At 38.6% G+C, this 19,465-nt stretch overlaps 1 protein-coding gene across 4 annotated transcripts in view; it reads left to right on the plus strand.

Moving 5' to 3' along the window:
• Window positions 1–1,505: 1,505 nt before the first annotated feature.
• The window catches only part of TRIT1 (tRNA isopentenyltransferase 1), a 37,252-nt gene continuing 19,292 nt past the window's right edge, over window positions 1,506–19,465 (plus strand). For 3 of the 4 annotated variants that reach the window (XM_010959816.3, XM_045520278.2, XM_045520279.2), the window contains exon 1: window positions 1,506–1,696. In XM_010959816.3, coding sequence (XP_010958118.1) covers window positions 1,526–1,696 — 171 coding nt within the window. In that variant the 5' untranslated portion in view covers window positions 1,506–1,525. Of the gene's footprint in view, window positions 1,697–9,425; window positions 9,442–19,465 lie in introns of those variants that run through there. The other variant, XM_074376743.1, reaches the window with a different exon arrangement.

Genomic DNA, 19,465 nt, shown 5'->3' on the forward strand with positions numbered 1-19,465 from the left:
TCTGATGGTTGTCATGGCAACTGTACCCTCGGAAAATCTCCAGGCAAAGGCTCTACAGTTAACAACCATCATGTGAGAGGGTCTGCCAATATGTGGCCACACATCTCGATTTTAAAACCAGCCCCAGGCGGGTACCACAAATTGAAGAGAACAAGGCTTTTGATCAAAGCAGGCTGGAGTGAGAAAAGGAGGTATAGGGGACCCTGTGATACATGTGACTACAAGGTTTAGGTTGGATATGCAGGAGCGGCCATTATGCCAACAGTGATCCAAGTAATTGAGAAGTATATTTATTGGCAGTTTTTCTAGGCAGACCTATCATATGCTCTAAATGTCCAGGGGTGGTTCCTCTGGTCCAAGGATGATATGACCTGAGAGCTATGCAGAGCCAAAGAGTAAACTCCGGGTGAAAGTTAAAGCAATTAGAACTCTTAAATTGGCTAACAAGGGGTTAGTAGAATAGGTGTTTGGGCACTTTCACACAGTACTGAAAATTTCTCTGCCCTTAGGCTGCTGTTCTTACCTCTTTAGTGAGGCAGATGGGGTGTTACTATTACAATAATACAAAGTGTTCAACAAATGGTGGTTATTGTGTGAGGGGGCATTGTAGCAGGCACTTTTCAGACATTACTTCATTCTCTCCTGATGGCAATCCTGAGAGGTATTTAAGGATAAAAAAACTGAGGCTAAGAGGTGAAGCTAATTGTGTAAAGTCAAGCAGCTGATAAATGGCAGAGCTGGGATCTGAACCCAGGTTCATTTGATTCCAAAGCCCTTTAAGAAGAGTTTGTGGAGTCTCCTGAAATTTGGTTCTCTGTGGTCCTAATTTTCCCCTCTCCCACTTTAATCTGAGGGTTGCTACTACTTTATCTTTTCAGCCTTATTTTTCCTGTTTTATGTTACGGGTTGTTTATTTGCTTGTTTTTTTCCTCTGTTCTCACCCCATCTCTTGCATCCTTTTGCCAGAGACAGAAAATTTTGTTCTGCCTTCTGATCGTGTCTGAGTTTGAGCTGTGGGATGAAAACATTACAGCAGCCACCCTCGCCAGAGAACCAGGCAGATCTGATACTGGAGCACGCCACACCTTTTAACTCACTGGCTCTAGGACTAGATAGGCAAACCATTCTCCTCTCCATTAACAATTATGGGGTGTTTATCCGAGTATCAGGTACTGTGCTAGGCACTGGAGATACAGCAATGACGTAGGCAGAATCTGTTTCTTGCCTTTATGGAACTAAGTCTGGAGTGAAGATCAGACAATAGACAAGAGGTCAGTATGTCACTTCATACTGTAATTAGCGTTATGAAGAAAATGAACTATGCCGTGAAAGAAGGAATAATAGGGATAGATCTATTTTAGATACGACTGCCATCCTTCACTTAAGAGAGGAGTAGAGCTTGGGTATCTTGGTCCCCGTCTCCTTCCTTTCTCTGCACCCTCCCTAGAGAGCGCGAGGTCCGCGCAAGCGCACTGACGGTTGCCATGGGGACAGCTGCTCTGGCGCAAGCGCAGACGTCTTTAAGATGGCGGCGGCGGCTGCACGAGCAGTGTCTGTGGGCACTGGGCTCGGGGGCCTGCAACGGACACTGCCTCTTGTAGTGATTCTCGGGGCCACGGGCACCGGCAAATCCACCCTGGCGTTACAGCTAGGCCAGCGGCTCGGTGGCGAGATCGTCAGCGCTGACTCCATGCAGGTATGACAGTGCGGCTGTACCCGGCCTGTGAAACCCGAGACCGCGTGCGGGCCTCTGTCCGAGTGGATTCCCTGTCGCGAGGTCGTAGTGGGTGAACCCCGAGGCTTGTGGGGCGGAGGGGGTAGGTGAAGGGCACCCAGAATTACGAGGCTCCCACCATATGCCAGACAGCGTGCCAGGTGTTTCACTTTCATCATCTCATGTACTTCTCCCGTCATGACTGTTTGGTGTAAATACTATTATCTCCTTTTTCGGATGAGTGCATTCACCTAGGGAGGTAAAACGACTGTCTCCGTGTCACAAAGCGAATGAGTGGAGGAGATGATATTTGAACCTGCAAGGTTGGCATATAGGCGTCCAATAAATAACTTTTGAGTGAAAATTTTCCAGAGTTTTTACTATTTAGAGTTCCCAGCGACACCAGGATGTGTCAGTTACCATCTACGAGTGGCTGCTGAGGGACTGGAGCAGGGTGGATAGTCAGGAGACCTGGATTCTCCTTTTAACCTGCCATGTGCCACGTGACCTAAACAATGTCGTTTTTTGAGGGGACGTTATTTATCTGTGAAAGTGGAGAAAATGCCACCTACCTCACAGGGCTGAGGTGCTTAATAAGTGAGATCATGACCATTAGGATGAAGAGCAGAGTGGTCTGTCCTGAAAAAGGACAAGTAAATGCTTGTTGAAGCTGAGCTTTCTTAATCTACTAATGGGAGTCAGAAGGCTTCATTCTCTTTCTTGAGCCCGAGGGAGGCCCAGAAGGAGTGTAGTACACATCACACCTGGAAGCATTTGTACTTGGATTGAGGGTGGGTGACGTTTTGGGTGAATCTCTGATGGAGGAATTACAAACACTGTTTGTTGAAGAGAATTTAGTTAAGAGTTTTCACAGAGTAAGTGAGATGTTTGGTATGAAATGCCTGGTGCTGAACCTAGCACCTGATGGGTACTCAACAAGGAGGGGCAGTCCTTCTCCTCACTGTACCCCATAAGCCTCCAGGCATGGTTTCTCCCCTCAGTAGTTCATTTGGGGTGACACTGCCATCAACACATATCAGATAATAAGGATAATTCAACAGTTATTTGTTCGAAACCTCTACTTTGTGGAGGCTTTGAGAGACAGACTTTTTAGCTCAAATCCCAGCCATGTCTTTTATACAATACGCAACTTAGGTCCAAACCCTGTGTCTTTGTGTCTTCTGTAAGGCAGGAAGAATAATAGCAACAACACAATATTATTGTGATGATTAAACAAGATTAAATATGTAAAGCACTTGATACAGTATCAGGCACATTGTAAGTGTTAAAAATGTGGTAGGTGCTATTTTCTGCAAGGCCCTTTTTGAGAGACAAAGTTGCAGTCCCTGTGTGATCCAGCTAAACATGAAAGAAAGCAAGTTAGTGAGTATTTGAACTGAGATATTAATGATGCTTTGCAAGATAGGGGTGGATGGGGAGGAGAGAGACTACAAATGTTAGATTTTATGATAAATCATAGGATTTTTGAGATGGGAGAAATCAGTGAAGGCTGATACAGTCATGGAAGCTGTCTGAAAGGGGACTTGAAGAATAGGTGAATTTTGGGTAAGAAAGAAGAAAAGGCATTGTATCAAAGGAAGGAACTTGAATGAAGATTTAGAAGGTGAAATGGGCATAGTGTGTATATAGGACAGTGAAAGGAGACTGTTCAGCAGGCATTGTAGATATTGTGGAATGGGGGATGAGTAACATGATGAAGGCAGTGTGTAAGAAGCATTCATTTGTGAGCAGTTTGCCTGATGAATTGGGTTTGGAGGAGGATGGGAGGAGCATGCAAAATAAAAAAAATCCAAGAATGTAGTAAAAGATCTTTGGCCTGATTCTTAAGACTTGATTAATACGGACTTCAGCAAGATGGAGTTTCTAAGGTTCGTTCCAATCTTAATGTTCTATAATTTCTATACTTCTAGGTTAATGTGTTATTGGGAATGAAGGGAGGAGAAAGATGTAACATTTTGAAGGTAGGGTCATGTTACAGTATAAGTTGGTCACTGGTTGGGGAAAGAAGAGAGCAGTGCACACAGTGTGATTCAGATTTGTGTGCCTGGGAGAGTATGGTGAGCCTGGAAGTCAGGAATATCTGGTGAGGCACAGTGCAGCTGGCAACAGGACGTCCATGGGGAAAGTCTGGTGGATGTGTGGAGAATGCAACAGGTGTGATCCCACTTTAGGACTCTTAAACTCAGAGGTTCCCTCTGTCTGGTGGAACCTACATAACCCCTACATAACCACATGGCTTGTTTCCTCTCTTTGTTCAGGTCTTTACTCAGATGTCGCCTTATTGAGGCCTTCTGTCACTGTCCTATTTAAAACAAAACACCATTGCTCCCTGTTTCCCCCTCTTCCTCATATAGTACACATAGTCCTTGTCAGTAAAGTGTTCTCAATGAAACATCCTAAATTTACATCTATTTTTAAGTAAGTTAGTGGGTTCTGGCAGTGAGGATTGGGTATAGCTCTGCAGTTACTATTATCCATTATTCAGAAATGTTTACCCATAGCTGTGTACCATAAACTTGAGCTTGCTAGAGGACTTGCTGGTTGAAAATGGGTCACATCAGTAGGACACTTTGTGCCTTGTACACTGCTGATGATATGGTAGATCCTTAATATTTGATGAAATATTTGTTGAGCTGCCTTATTAAAATGGCACATCTTGATCTATTTAGATTCTTCCTGTGCTTATAAATAACTAAAATATGAGAATTAAATTTCTTTCATCCTTGGAATGTCATGAGGATTAATTAATACATGAAAAACACTTTGAAGATTATTGAGCTTTCTGAACTGGCTATATGGATTGTGTTTAATTTTGATTATACCTTGGATATTCATAACATTTCCTCTTGGTCCCCATTGGAAAACTTTGACCTTTGATTTTTACTTTTCAGTTCAAATAATGAAATAAAATATTTCTGCCCCATTCAATGTGGGCATACACAATTCTTCATTTCTACTTTTGCTCATCATGCCCCTGGTAGGGTAGTGCTACCCTGCTTGTTTTTTAGCCAGTGGAAGGAAATGATGCCTTTCAGTGACTTCAGGTTGACCAAGAAAATTTTTGTTAAGCATGTGAACAAATGACTTTCATAATGTTGGAATTAATCAGCTTCTTGAAAGAACATTTTCAGTTTTAATTAAATCCACAGGCAGAATAATAAATTTGTAAAGTACTATTGATAAATAAAAATGCTCATATATATTTTTTATGCTCACAATTACCTTGTATGATCACTTCACAGTTGAGGAAACAGGTCTTACAGTAAGTAGCAGACCTGGAGCTGGACATAGGTTTCTTTCTATTTTCTATGCCCAGAGCCTTATCTATTTGCAAAGTTATTATCTCTTTAGATGAGGTAGGAGCTGTGGGATTCAATCATTAGAGGATATTTCTTACCTTGTAGGACACTCATCTTTCATAGGAGTGTGCTGCATTTTCAACAGGATATAAAATGTATTTTAGGCTTCATATTGTGAATCTTAGTGTGAATTCATAGTGATATCTTTCAAGGTGAGTATTGAGCTGAGTGGTGGCCGCATGATGCATTGCTTAGGGGGCTAAAACTTGCTGCAGCCAAGAGATAGAATTTAATGTAAATCATTTGATGATATCAACGACAGAGTGTGTTTACTGGAACAAACGAGAAACTAGGCCTTGTGGAGAGCCTGGACAGAGCAGTAAACTTCCTTGTTGGAATAGTCACATAGACTAAGGGTGACCAAATGGAAGGTGTGATAGTTTTTCAGGTTTCCAGATTGACCTTTTTTAAAACTGACATTTTTTTACTTTTTTTTTATTGAAGTATAGTCAGTTTACAATGTTGTGTCAATTTCTGGTGTATAGCACAGTGCTTCAGTCATACGTGAATATACATATATTTGTTTTCATATAAAACCGATATTTGAATTTTAATAATTCCTTTTGGAATGTATTGAAGTAGCTTCTTTAGAAATAAAGCCACAATAGAATGTTAAGGTTATTGTGTCTAGGGTAATAATATTGTCATGGATCCTGATAGACAGTGACTTGCTTCTGTAGTCATGTAGCACCTGAAGGTCCTGCTTGGCCTCTTATGTGTGTGATTTGTTGAGTGGGAAGTCAGAACTACTCTCTGAGGGATTACTTGCTTAGGGACTTTTGTTGGGCTCAGCTTTGGATTTGCAGGGCAGGCTGACAAAAGTGAGAAATAACATTTATGCTTTATTTTCTGACTTTTCCAAACCCCAGTTTCACAAATTATAGAGGCAGAAATATTATCAGCCAGCGGTAAGAGTCTCAGTTCAAGGAGGGACAAGTAATACAATCCCAGTTTTCCAGGACGGAAAAGCAGGTACAGAAAGATTAAAGAGCAGACTAGAGATCACACTGCAAGACACTTGCACACCTGGGAATTGGATCTGGGTCTTCTAACTCGTATAGTGCCTGATATATTTCAGGAAGATGATACTGAAGGTCTTCTTTTCAGTCTGAGTCTTTCTTGGCATGTGAATTCAAGGTACAATGCATCGCCTTCAGTGACTGGATGAAACATTGTACTGAGAAATTTGAAGGCACTTGCCAAAAGATGTAGAATGACTGCCTGGAAATACAGACTACCAACTATATGCCAAGAGAAAAATAAACAGAGTGCTCTATTTGGGTTTATAGAGAGGAAGTATCTCTAATGCCTTAGTTCTTCAAGTCCCACGGAGAAGCAGTAGTCACACATAGGAGCACAGTTCCCTTGTGTTTGCCTAAAACCTACAGGAGGAGAAGCAAGTGATTTTTGGCAGTCTGACTAGTAAGCAGGCTATGTGTTATATAATAAATATGGAGTTCTGCCTTCTTTTTGTCTGCTTTGGAACATAATTTAGGAGCAGTGTTCTTTTTTTTTTTTTTAAACCAAAGAACTGTTTGTTTGATAGTACTCAAGGGAGAGCTGGGATGCATGGGGGAGGGGTGTGAAAGGAGAGAGGGGTTAGTGGATCACAGTGGCTTACTAGGACATGAAAATGAAAGTTAAGAAAACCTGTTAACTACGAGAGATAAGGGCTGTAAGAAGCTGCTTGCCACAGCTGACCAAGGGAATCTTTTAAAAAGACTGAGCTTGACAGAAGGCTCATCTAAAACACATACATATTTATTTCTAGGTCCCTTGTTTCACCTCCATTGTGAGTGAATTTGGTTTTTCTTTGGCTGCAGTATTAAACTTGGGTGAATTGTACATATATGTTCGGTTTTTTGCAGCTGTGGGAAGAACTTTAGAGTCAAACCTCTCATATTATATAGAGAAAGAGAAGTGACTACTGGCTAAATGGGGAACCATAGGAGAGCACAAATGGGACTTGCAGATTCAGATTTGTGAGGGTGAGCTACTGTCCTGATGCTTCAGTGCCTGGGGCAGGGTGTTGAAACAGCTCTACTTCAAGAAGGAATGTATATTTGAGGGATGGAAGTTATCTGGGAGTATATAGGAATTAACCTTTGTGTTCTGTATATACTCCAGTATGGCTTAACTGAATTGGTTGTGGTTTCTTGTGTAGTTTGTTGAACTCTTTAGATAAATTTGAATCAGACCAGGGTCCCATTTGCCTCTTTGTTTACCTTTGGGGCCATACTTCTGAGCTGGAGCCTCACCATTGCCCCTTCCTCATTATGGCAGCCAGAGTTCAAGCTCTTACTACTGTATCATGAATAATAATAATACTGAAAATAATAACAGTAATATAATATATGCCAGGCAGTATTCTAAAAGTTTGATATATATTATCTTGTTTAGTGTCCTCACCACAATCTTATGAAGTAGGCACTATTACTGTCTCACCTCTACCAAAAATTACTTTCTTGAACCCTCATCTCCATGCTACTCTATGTTTTTTCCTCTACCTCTTCCTCCTATTTATTTATCCATTCATCCTCCATCCCATTCTTTTCCTCTGTACTACTGTGTATATTTTATCAGGCAGAGAAGGAAGAATATTCCTGACAGAAGAACAGCATGAGCAAAGTAAAGGAAGAGTAAAAGTGTATGGTGTTTTCAAGGAATGACCAGCAATTATCTGGCATAGAGGCTACTTGAGGTACAGTAGCAAAATTAAAAATATAGACCCTGAGAACAAATTGTAGAGGCCCTTGAGATGCATGCCACGCGGTTTGGGGTTTTAAACAGGGAAGTGATAGTAAATCTATTTCATAAGATAACAGATGGCTGGGTGGAGAGTGGGTTAGAGAGGGACAAACAGTTTAAGATTGTTACATTAGCCTGGTGAGAGGGGCTGGAGTTGGGATGTGGCTGGGAAAAGAGGGTAATTTTGACATTTTGGAGACAGAACCAATAGGATTCTGGTTACTGAATTGGAAGCACTGTGAAAAAAAATAATGGAGAACAAAGCCTTTTTGTGTTTGGGAAAAAGGAAGCATGCTCATTAAAAAACCCAAATAATACAGAATAGTACAAGGGAAATAATCACCATAATCTTAGCATCCAGAGGTAATCATTTCAGCATTTTGGTGCACATTCTTCTAGACGTTTGTCTGTGTATTCATGCACATGTATATATGTGTTTTTTTCCAATTTTTAAAAATTATAAAATACACATAACATAAAATTTACCATCTTAACCATTTTTAACTATACAGTTCTGTTGTATTAAACACATTCATAATGTTGTGTAACCATCACCACCATCCATTTCCGTAGCTCTTTTCATCTTGTGAAACTGAAACTCTGTACTCATTAAACAATAACTCCCCATTCCTCCTTCCTTCCAGCCTTGCCAGCCACTTCCTGCTTTTTATGTCTATGGTTTTGACTACTCTTAAGTACCTTATATAAGTGGAATCATACAGTATTTGTCTCTTTTGTTACTGGCTTGCTTCAGTTAGCATAATGTCCTCAAGGTTCATCCATGTGATATGTTTGAACATCAGTTGACTCATACATTTCATGCTGTTCTGTATCCTGCTTTTTTTTTTCTCTTAACATGTTATGTTATGGATACCTTTATGTGTTAATGTATATAACTATGTCAGTGGTGTCAGTCTGGAGTAATTTTGCCCCCTAGAGGACACTTGGCAATCTCTGGAGACATTTTTGGTTATAACAACTGGGAAGGTGGGTTCCTGGCATCTAGTGGGTAGAGCAGCCAGGGATGCTGCAAAACATCGTACTGTGCATAAGATGGCCCCTTACAACAGAGAATTATCTGGCTCAAAATATCAATATATTGTACTGAGGTTGAGAAACCCTGTTCTACATTATTGTTGTTTTTTAAATTTTGAAGTAATTGTAGATTTACAGATGAACTTTAAAGATAGGACAGAGAGTTCTTTTATATCCTTCACCCAGCTTCTTCTAAAATTAACATCTTATATCATCATGGAACATTTATCAAAACTAAGAAATTGACAGTACAGTACTGTTACTAAACTGTAGACTTTCTTTGGATTTCACCAGCTTTTCTACCAATGTCCCTTTTCTGTTTCAGGATCCAGTCTAGGACACCATATTGCATTTAGTCATCATATCTCCTATGTCTCCTCCAACCTGTGACAGATTTTTTAGTTTTTCCTTGTCTTTCATGACTTTGCTACTTTTTGAAGGGTACTGGTCAGCTATTTTATAGATTGTTTTGCAATTTAAATTTGTCTGATGGTTTCTCACAATTACAGATTTGAGAAAGCATACCAGAGAGGTGACATATCCTTCTCATTGCATCATATCAAGGTATGATATCAATATATCATGATATCAACATGACTTAACATCAATTGGTGATGTTAACCTTGATCATTTGGTGTAGACTGTGTCTGCCAGATTCCTCCATTGTAAAGTCAAATACTTTCCTTTTCTGTACTCTCTTTGTTGGAAATGAGTTGCTAAGTTCAGCCCACGTTGAAGGGGAGGGGATTTAAGCTCCACCTCCTGGAGGGAGGAATATCAAAGAATTTGTGGGCATATGTTAAAAGCACTACAGTAATTAATATATTAGGGGAGATACTTGAGGCAGTGCACGTACCCTATTTTTCTTTTAAGTTTCACCTACTCATTTTCATACTTCTCAGTGGATCTTTCCTACTATAATTATTGTGATGATTTCCTTCATTCTTTCTACTTTTATTAATTGAAATTCTTTTGCAAAGACAATTTGTCCTTTCTCCCATTTATTTACATAATTTACTTACATCAATATGGATATTTATTTTATTGTTTGGGTTATAATCCAGTACTAAGTTGTTTATTTCGTTGCTTAAATTATTTCAACTTTGGTTCTTGGGTGCTCTTTCACTCTTTGTTAACTTTGTTTCCTTCGGCATGCTCCATGTTTGTTTGTTTAGCATATCCTTACTTTTTGGCATTACAGGATGCTTTCTACTTAAATTTGACCTGCTCCAGTCCTTGGAATCAGCCATTTCTCCAAGGAGCCATGATTCCTTTTATTGGTAAATGGTATTTAGAAACCAAGGTATGAGTACTAGGTATGCTTGTTGCTACTGGGATATCATTGTTTCTAGCCCCTTCAGTAGAAAGAGCTAGGAAACGTATATACAAGTATCTGTGTTCTGTATTTGTGTATATATTAAAATAAATATGAATTTATACTGATATCTCTGACTCTACCCCACCACAGGGTTTATTCTAGTTTTCCCATCTTGCTTGTTTGTAACTTTTTTCTCTCAGAGTGAGAAATCTGAGTCTCCTTGTCTAAGTTCTTTATTTATTTGTACAACCTGTAAAGTAGTTTAGATAGTTAATTCTGTGGGAAATATAAAGTAGTTTAGATAGTTAATTCTGTGGGAAATATATTTACCAACTGGAGTATAATGTTTGTGTACAGTAATTTTTGTTCATTTTAGCTGCATGATATCCAATCATAACATTGTTTTGTAAAGTTACTTAGGTCAGCTCTTCCCCCTCTTCAATGAGGTTATGTCATACATTTATAATACAGTTGAATTCATTTGTTACAATCTACATTCTTCTTCTTTTTCTGTTGGTACTGGAGATTGAACCCAGGACCTTGTGCATGCTAGACATGTGTTCTACCACTGAACTATACCCTCCCCCGATTCTCTATTGTAAGTGAGGACAAATCCAGGGCCTCCTTGCCTTCACTCTGCCTGTTTCTGTTCTCTTGGAGTCTTCCACACATGTGTGAAGATAATGCAGATTAAACATGGAATCCTGCATTGTCCAGGCATACTTAGGTCTGAACACCTTTGGTTAACTACCCAGTCATTTTCCTTGTTCGTTCTCTCCCTCCCTCTCTCTCGCTCTCTCTCTCTCTTTTTTTATCTTGCTGCCTGGCAAAATACTTTTAAGAGTGGTTCTCACCCCCCCAGATGCACACTGGAATCAATTGGAGAGCATTTAGAAATACTGATGCCTACGCTTAGTATTCAGTAAATATTGAGTCGAATTAGATGATTTGTGTAACTTTTCAGGTGCCAGAATTCTCTCCTAATTTATAGTCAGTCTTTAAGGTCTTTATTTAGCCCAATTATTTAGCCTGGTAGGCAGTCTTATTTACTGGGAAAAATTGAGTTTTAGACGCATCTTTGCCACTAACACACTGTATATATAACCTTGGAAAAGTTACTGCCCCTCTCTGGCCTTCAGTTTCCTCTTTGAATATATTGAGAAGGAGAAACTGATTGGATTTGATTGGGAATTGGCAGACTTTTTTTCTGTGAAGTTCCTGATAGTAAGTATTTTAGGCTTTGTGGGCCATGCAGTGCCTGTCTATCTCAGTGTATAAAGCTCCTTTCAGCTCTGGTATTTTGTGGTTCTCTTTTTTCAAACCCTAGTCAGGGATATCACCTCAGAGAGCCAAGGAAAATCTTACTTAACCACCAGCAATTAAATACAGATAATATCAAGTACTTGTGTACTGCTTACCATCTGCCTGGCACAGTTTCAAACATTTTACATATATTACCTCTAGTCCTCAGAATAGCCCAGCGAAGAGTGTGGGTGCTGCTATTATCTATCCCTGTTTTACAGAGGCAGACAGAAACCAGATACTGAAATAACCTGCCGGATGAAGGCTATAGCTGGTAGCAGAGTCAGATTTGAACCCAGACCTTCTGGCTTCAACATAGCATAAGCTATATTCCTCTCCCTAACTTAGACGTACACCTCCAAATATGGAGCCCCTCAGCTGTTACATGCTGTCATATCTGTCCTAAGAGAAAATATCACTGAAACCATCAAAAGTGGGCCAATCTTCGGACTTTAAAGATGGCCACAGAATAGAAACTTTATTTTTTCTCTTAAACGAGCCCTTTTGTTTCTGTCTCAGCATTATAGTCACATGGCATTGTCTGTGTGTGTATTTCTAGCTTTCTGTCATACTTATTCTTGACAGGCTTGAAAGGGGTTCAGTGTATGGTAGCAGTCTCTCAGCTTCTGGAATTAAATTTCACCTCAGTAGGAATTCGTTACTTCAACAATCAAGCAAACAGACCAGAGTCAAATGGGGATAAAAATTCTACTGATAAGAGGCAGCAGAAACAGCTTGGATTGTATTGTAGGCAGAGCATCTAGGCTTTAGTCTTGCTTCCACTACCATCAATTATATGGCCAGAGGAGCTCTCGGAGCCTCAGTATTCTCAAGTATAAAATTTCAGGCTGGATAGGTGATTTCTGAATTTCCTTATATCCTTGCTACACCAGTGTTTGCAGGTGTACTTCTAAGTAGCTATTGCAAAGGCTCTGCATTGCAAAGTTTCTCTTGTTTTAACTTAAAAGTATGTGCTTATTTTGCATTCTCTGCCCTAATCTGTCTGTATTTATTTAGATGTAAAAATGTTTCAAATTCTTTTTGCCACTGAGTAAGATTGATGCTCTAGAATACATCACATACGTATTATGTAGGCACTTCTTAATTTGATAAGCATGGCCTTGTGTGATTTTAGTCCCTTTTCCTTTAAAGAGAGAGAGCCATAGGAAAATAAAAACCATGATTTGCACTATAAATTCCAAATCACCCCTCTTATTGACTCAGCAGGTCGAGTACAGATTCTCCTGCTTTCTGGGCATCTAATTCATTCAGCATGTCTACAGTTGAATCTCTGCTAAACAAAGCTAAAAGAAGTAGTTGCCTGCCATGATGTTCCTGCAGCTATTTCATTCTTTTTAACCTAGTAAAGTCCACATTTTTAAGATTCATCCTTTTATTGAGAAAAAAATTAACCAAGAGACTGACTTTTTCTCTACTCTTCAACATCTCTTCAGTTGAATAACCAATTCAAATTCCTTTAATCAAAAAGGAAAAGCAACTTTCTGGCAAAAATAAAAAATGATTTTTTCCTTCACCCCCAACCCCACTCCAAAACTCCCTGAAGCTTGGACTGTTAAATCTAGAAGGAATGTTAGATGTGAGGATCTTGAGTTTACGAGAGTGAAAACTGACTTTCCCAGGTCACAAAGCTGATTTGAACAAAGTAAAGATTTGAAATGTAGTGGGGAAAGAACACTGACCGTGAAGTCAGAAGACATGGATTCAGTTTGTCTCTGCCAATAACTAGCTGTATGACTTCTGGCTGGTTACCTAATGTGCCTGCATTTCTATTTCCTCACTGGTAAAATGAGGCAACATAACTTCATAGGGTGTGAAACTCTTAGCATAGCGTCTAACACTCTGTACCTCCAGCACAGAGTATTCATTGAGTGTATTCTGTGTATTAGACACCTGTGCTAGATGCTGGGACTAGAGATAAAATGCACAGTTTCTGCTCTTGTAGAACTTGTAGTCTAGTGGGGAAGATCAAAACATTTCACATTTACAGCAAGTTCTGTGATAGAGATAAATGCAGGGTAATGTGGGAGCTTTGAGGACAAGCATGGATTGGGGAGGATTGGGAAGAGACCTCAAGGCAGGCTTTCATGAGAGGTAATACTAAAGAGTTTGGGGCTGGATGAGACCAGATTTTCGTTTTAGAAAGATCACTGCCTGCAGTGTGACATAAATTGGAGGGGTTATACCCTAAAGGAAGGAAGACCACTGAGGAAGCTGATGGAACAGTCCAGTTGAGAAATCATGAAACCTTCAATTGATGTAATGGCAGTAGGAAATGTTATGGTGGTAAGCATTGAGATAATTTAAGGAACTAGTATGGATAGAAGTTGAAATAGATTGGAAATGAGAGGGGAGAGAGACAGACAGATAGTCAGGCAGAGATACTAGGATCACTTCTAGGTTTTTGGTTTGATTATCTAGGTGGTTCTCTCAAGTGTGGGTGGGAAGATAAGGAGGTCAGTTTTGGACATAGCATTTCAGGTAAGTGCCTGTTTGGGGTGATGATGATACAGCTCCCTAACATTTACTGACTTCTTCCCATAGAGCAGGCCTATTTCATATGCTTTGCATGCATTGACTATTTAATTCTCATAATCCTCCTTTTGAGGTTAAATTTAAGATCATTTTTACTTTATAGGTAAGAAATTTGAGGCACAGAGAGGTTAAATATCTTGCCTAGAGTTACATAGCTAGTAAGTTGTGAAGCCAGGATTTAAATCCTGGCAATCTGACTCTGGAGTCCTTACTGTTAACCACTTCATTATGTTATATGTCTCTCATTGATGACGGAGATATCAACTAGGCAGTTAAATAAGTTAGAGAGGACTAGACTGCAGATATGGATTTTGGGAGTTACGAATTTTGGGAGTTATCAGAACAAAAAATGGCTTTAGAAGGCGTCGGGGGGGTCACACAGAGAGAATTTATAGATCAGAAGTGGTAAGTAGATGCCATAAAGACTGCCATTTCTCAGTATTCTTCCCATGAGACATCACTAGTAGGTCACTGGCTGGCCTCAGTAAAGGAAACTGAGGAAGGTCTACTGAGATAGGAAGAAAACCTAGAGAAGATGGTGCCATTTGAAGCCCCAAAGGAGAATGATTTATGAAGGGGAGCTCAGGAGTATCAGATTGTTGCATCTTCCATTACATGTTTTGAGAGCTTAGTAGAATAGTGTTATATTTGGCAGTCAGGATTCCTTGGTGATCTCAGTGAATGAGATATCCATGGAGCAGTGGAGTGGGGGAGGAGCCAGTAGAGAAGGTGGATGGATAGTTATATTGATTCGTAATCCAAGATTGTGGTTTTCAAGACAAGAAAGTGATGGAGGGACTTCAGGATCTAATTTGGATTGAGAAGTAAATGAAGTCAAAAGGGGGAAGATAACTTGAGGGGATGGAACTATACTGAGGGGGAGAGCAGTTTTACCCTTTGCTTGTAGACCCCTGTGTTAGTGCATCATAGCCAGCCCCAACTCTGAGTTCCAGGATCTGCCCAGTGCCACTGCTGAGTAGCGTACTCATTAGGGCTACCCTACAGCATGACAGCCCCAAAGGGTTGGAGCTTAATGAGTGGGACTTTGGTTGTATGCTTAAATATTTTGAGGTGTTTTTCCAAGGTTAAAAGTTCTTTGGATCCTTATCCAAAGAAATTTGGGACTGTTGACACTTGGGGGCTGGATGATTCTTTGTAGTAGGGGCAGAAGTTTTTGTGTATCTTAGGATGTTTAGCAGCATCCCTGACCTCTACCTACTAGGTAGCAATAGCACCTCCACCCCTGAGTTGTGACAACCAAAAATGTTTCTGAATGTTGCCAAATGTCTCCTTTGAATTAATTCACTTGCTGTTTGTAACCACAACTCTCTACTGGTTTTCCTCTAGGTCTCTGTTGTAGATTTCCCTCACCTGCATTAGTTCCTCTGGGCACTTCAGCTCTATTGGTTTGGAGAGTTTGGGTTATTTCAGCCTTTTTTTGTGGCCTTTTTTCTCAAAAAATTTTCAGGCTAGAAATAAATATTTAGAACATAATATCTAGTACCCAGTTAATTATCTAGAACATTGATTTAATAATCATGATATTTAGAGAAGATTATATAGTTAATTTTTAATATTTCTCTTATAAAATTTTTATATCACTTTTCTCCTGATAGTACAGTTATCTGTATCTGTGTTTCTAGTTAGCTTGGACTCCTTGAGGACAGTGACCCTTTCTTAGTCCATGCATGCCTAACATTTTGCAGAGTACCTGGCACATAGTAGACTCTCAGTAGATGTTTGCTGAGATAAGTCAGTTTTGATGATAATTGGCTAAGTAGGTTAAACCTGCAGTTTCTCAGAGTATTTCAGTTATCAAGCCTCACAAAGAGGCCAGAGGTCCCTTAGTATTGTCGAAATCTGATTTGTGCAGAGAGGCATTTTATCCAGTCATTTCTGTGTACACGGCTCATAGGTGTCCTCTGGGAGAATGGGAAATGGAACAGAGTGACATGCTGCCTTTCAAAGATAACACAAATCCATTTAGCTCTTCTAGCACCCAGAGCTGACCTTTCTATAGGTAGAGTCACACTGAAACTAGAATTAAAGTTGGAAAATAGGCAAAATATAGGGCAGTCAACTATAAACCTACCCTATTCTGGTGGAATGATATTTTCTAGGCAGGTAATAAAATTATGAGCCTGATTGTGGCATTTATAATATGAATGCTTTTATGGACCAAATGTGACATTTACAAAACTGATTGTTTTCTAGGTTTATTTAGTTATTTATCCTTAGTGCAAATGTGTAAAATGTTGCTGTGTTTTGCTTTTTGGCTGATCAGTATGATTTTAATTGATAAATAATTTACACTGTAAAACACGTAATTCATAACTGTACAATTCAGTAAGTTATCAAAAAATGGGAAAAAAAGTGAAAATACCTGTGTAACCACAACTCAGTTCTAGAAATGTAATATTATTTTGAAATAATTTTCAGTAATTTTGAAAAATGTCATGTGATTCTGCAATTCTACTTCTGGATATATATCCAAAAGAATTGAAAAATTGAACAAATTTTTGAAATTTTTATTTCATTGCTAATATTCATTAGTTTCTTATTGTACCCAAAATCTATCATTAAGTCTTTTTTTAATTATTGTGGAAAAATATACATACCATAAAACTTACCATTTAACCATTTCATTGACATTAAGCACTTTCATATTGTTCTGCAACCACTATTTCTCTCCATCTCCAGGACTTTTTCATCTTCCCATACTGAAATTCTGTTCCTGTTAAACACTAACTTCCCATTCCTCTCTGCCTTAACCCCTGGCAACCACCATTCTACTCTCTGTCTTGAAATTTGGCTACTCTATGTGTGTCATATAAGTGGAATCATACAATTTTAGACCTTTTGTGACTGGCTTATTTCACTTAGCATGTCTTCAGGGTTCATCCATGTTATGGCAAGTATTAGAATTTCCTTTCTTTTTAAGGCTGAATAATACTCCATTGTATGTATAGATCACACAATTTGTTTATCCATGTATCTGTGATGGATAGTTGGGCTGCTTTCACCTTTTGGCTATTGTGAATAATGCTGCTATAAACATGACTGTATAAGTATCTGTTCAACTCCCAGCTTTCAGTTCTCTTGGGTACATACCCAGAAGTGGAACTGCTGAATCATATGGTAATTCTACTTTTCATTTTTTGAGGAACTGCCATACTGTTTTCAGTAGCTGCATCATTTTACATTCCCACCAACAGTGCACAGGGATTCCAATTTCTCTACATTTTTACCAACATTTGTTATTTTCTGTTCTTTTTATATAGTAGTCATCCTAATGGGTGTGAAGTACGTCCAAAATTTTTTAAAGACTCTTTTTTTTTTAAAGAGTCTTTTTGTTCTGGAAATTTTCTAACATTAAATAGGGTAAATAGTAGTCAAACGGCTATGTGTCTATCACCTAGCCCCAATAATTATGAACACTTGGCCATTGTTGTTCCAATTATACTTTGACCTTCCTCCCCTATTACTGGAAGGCAGACCCCAGTCATCATAAACTTAATTAGTTTTTAAATCAAAGTATAGTTGATTTACAATATTTAACCTTTTTTCTATTAAAAAAGCAAACAAACGTTATTAATATAAATAATGTTTTGCAAATTTTACTTGCATCTTTGCTGTGTCTTTGATTCAGTGATCTGTAACTCTTGTGTCATTGGTAACAAATATGTTCTCAGCATCATTCTTGCTCTTGTGCCATGCAGATATAGATATACTTTACATATGCCTTTCATCTATCCTTGCTTGTTAACAATTTATTCATGGGTAAAATTTTAAAATGCATTGTTACTGTGATCACAAGTTGCACAGTCACTTCTAAGCACAACTGTAACAACATATCTAACTGTGAAAATAAGTCATATTATAATGGAAAAGAGTGAACATCACAGACACAACCTTGAGTCAGCTCTGTAATTTTTAAAAATTGAGGTATAAACAATTGGCATACATTATATAGTGTCAGGCATAAAACATAATGATTTGACATTTGTATATATTGTGAGGTGATCACCATGATAAGTCTAGTTAACATCCATCATCATTCATAGTTAATTTTTCTCTTTGGATGAACAGCTTTCAAATATGCATTACAGTATTATTAACTGTAGTCAGCATGATAAACATTACGTTCTTGTGACTTATCTTATAACTGGACGCTTGTACCTTTTGACTCCCTTTTCCCATTTTGTCCGCGCTACACCACTTCTGGCAATCACCAGTCCTTTCTCTCTGCGGCTCCAATTTCTTTTTTTAAAAAAGATATATACTTTCTTTTTTTGGTGAGGGGGGTAGGAAATTAGGTTTGTTTGCTTATTTATTTAATTATTTAATTTTTTAATGAAGGCACTGGGATTGAACCCAGGACCTTGTGCACGTTATGCACACAGTCTGCTACTAAGCTATACACTGTTCCCTACTTTCATTTATCATGTACTTCAGTACACTGTATACCTCAAAGTTGAGGGTTCTTTTTTTTTAACATAACCATATTATATCTAAAAATTAACCATTTTTAATCGTCTGATATCTAGTTAATATCACCCATATCTTTATGCCCAGTTTCTATTAATCTGATGGTATAGGAAACAAAGGGTTAACAAGTCACTCAAAGATGACAATTTACATTGCTAACGAAGATGTAGTTACGATTTTTAGTTTAACTTTGAACAAGAACTCTGCTTTGCTTAAACTATTAATACTCTTCCTGATATTCATTGGCATTTGTATATATACCATAAACAGTAGAATAGTCCACTTCCTTTAGTAAATACGGTGAGCCTAGTTCTGGGGTTACCTTCTGTTTGATTATGTTTATGCATTTGTCTGTTAAATATTGCCGTTTTAAGGGGCTCTGGAAAATACACGTAAAGGCAGAACAGGATGAAAATCTACAAATTTGTCTACATAGCTGATAGAATGTGCTAGTAGAGATGTTTACATCCTTTTTTGGAGGTGGTGAGTGGTAATTATACATTTGCAGCTATGCATTTTCTTAACATTAATCTCAGTGTTAAAAATGAGAATCCACTTATAGAGGTCAGAACTCCTCTATTGGCAAAATCAAGTTGTTGCTGTGTAAGTTCTTTAATATTGAGTCATTTGAAATGTAAGCTACAACAGAGCCAGCTAAAGGCTGTGGGAAAAGGAGAGGAACATACAGTTATTAATTCTTTTTTCCTCCTTTAGTTTTCTTAATTTGCACAGGAGACCCCAGTATACAGTATACCCTGCTGTACTTTATAATGTTTGAAGGAAGTGTTGTTCAAAATACAAAGAAAAGGATACCCTGTGATTTTTAAAAAATATTTTTATTTATTTATTATTATATTATTTAATTATTTTATTTTGGCTGGAGGGGGGCAGTAATTAGGTTTATTTATTTTTAGAAGAGATACTGGG

Source organism: Camelus bactrianus, chromosome 13 (genome assembly GCF_048773025.1).
Source record: "Camelus bactrianus isolate YW-2024 breed Bactrian camel chromosome 13, ASM4877302v1, whole genome shotgun sequence".
NCBI classification, from domain to species: domain Eukaryota; kingdom Metazoa; phylum Chordata; class Mammalia; order Artiodactyla; family Camelidae; genus Camelus; species Camelus bactrianus.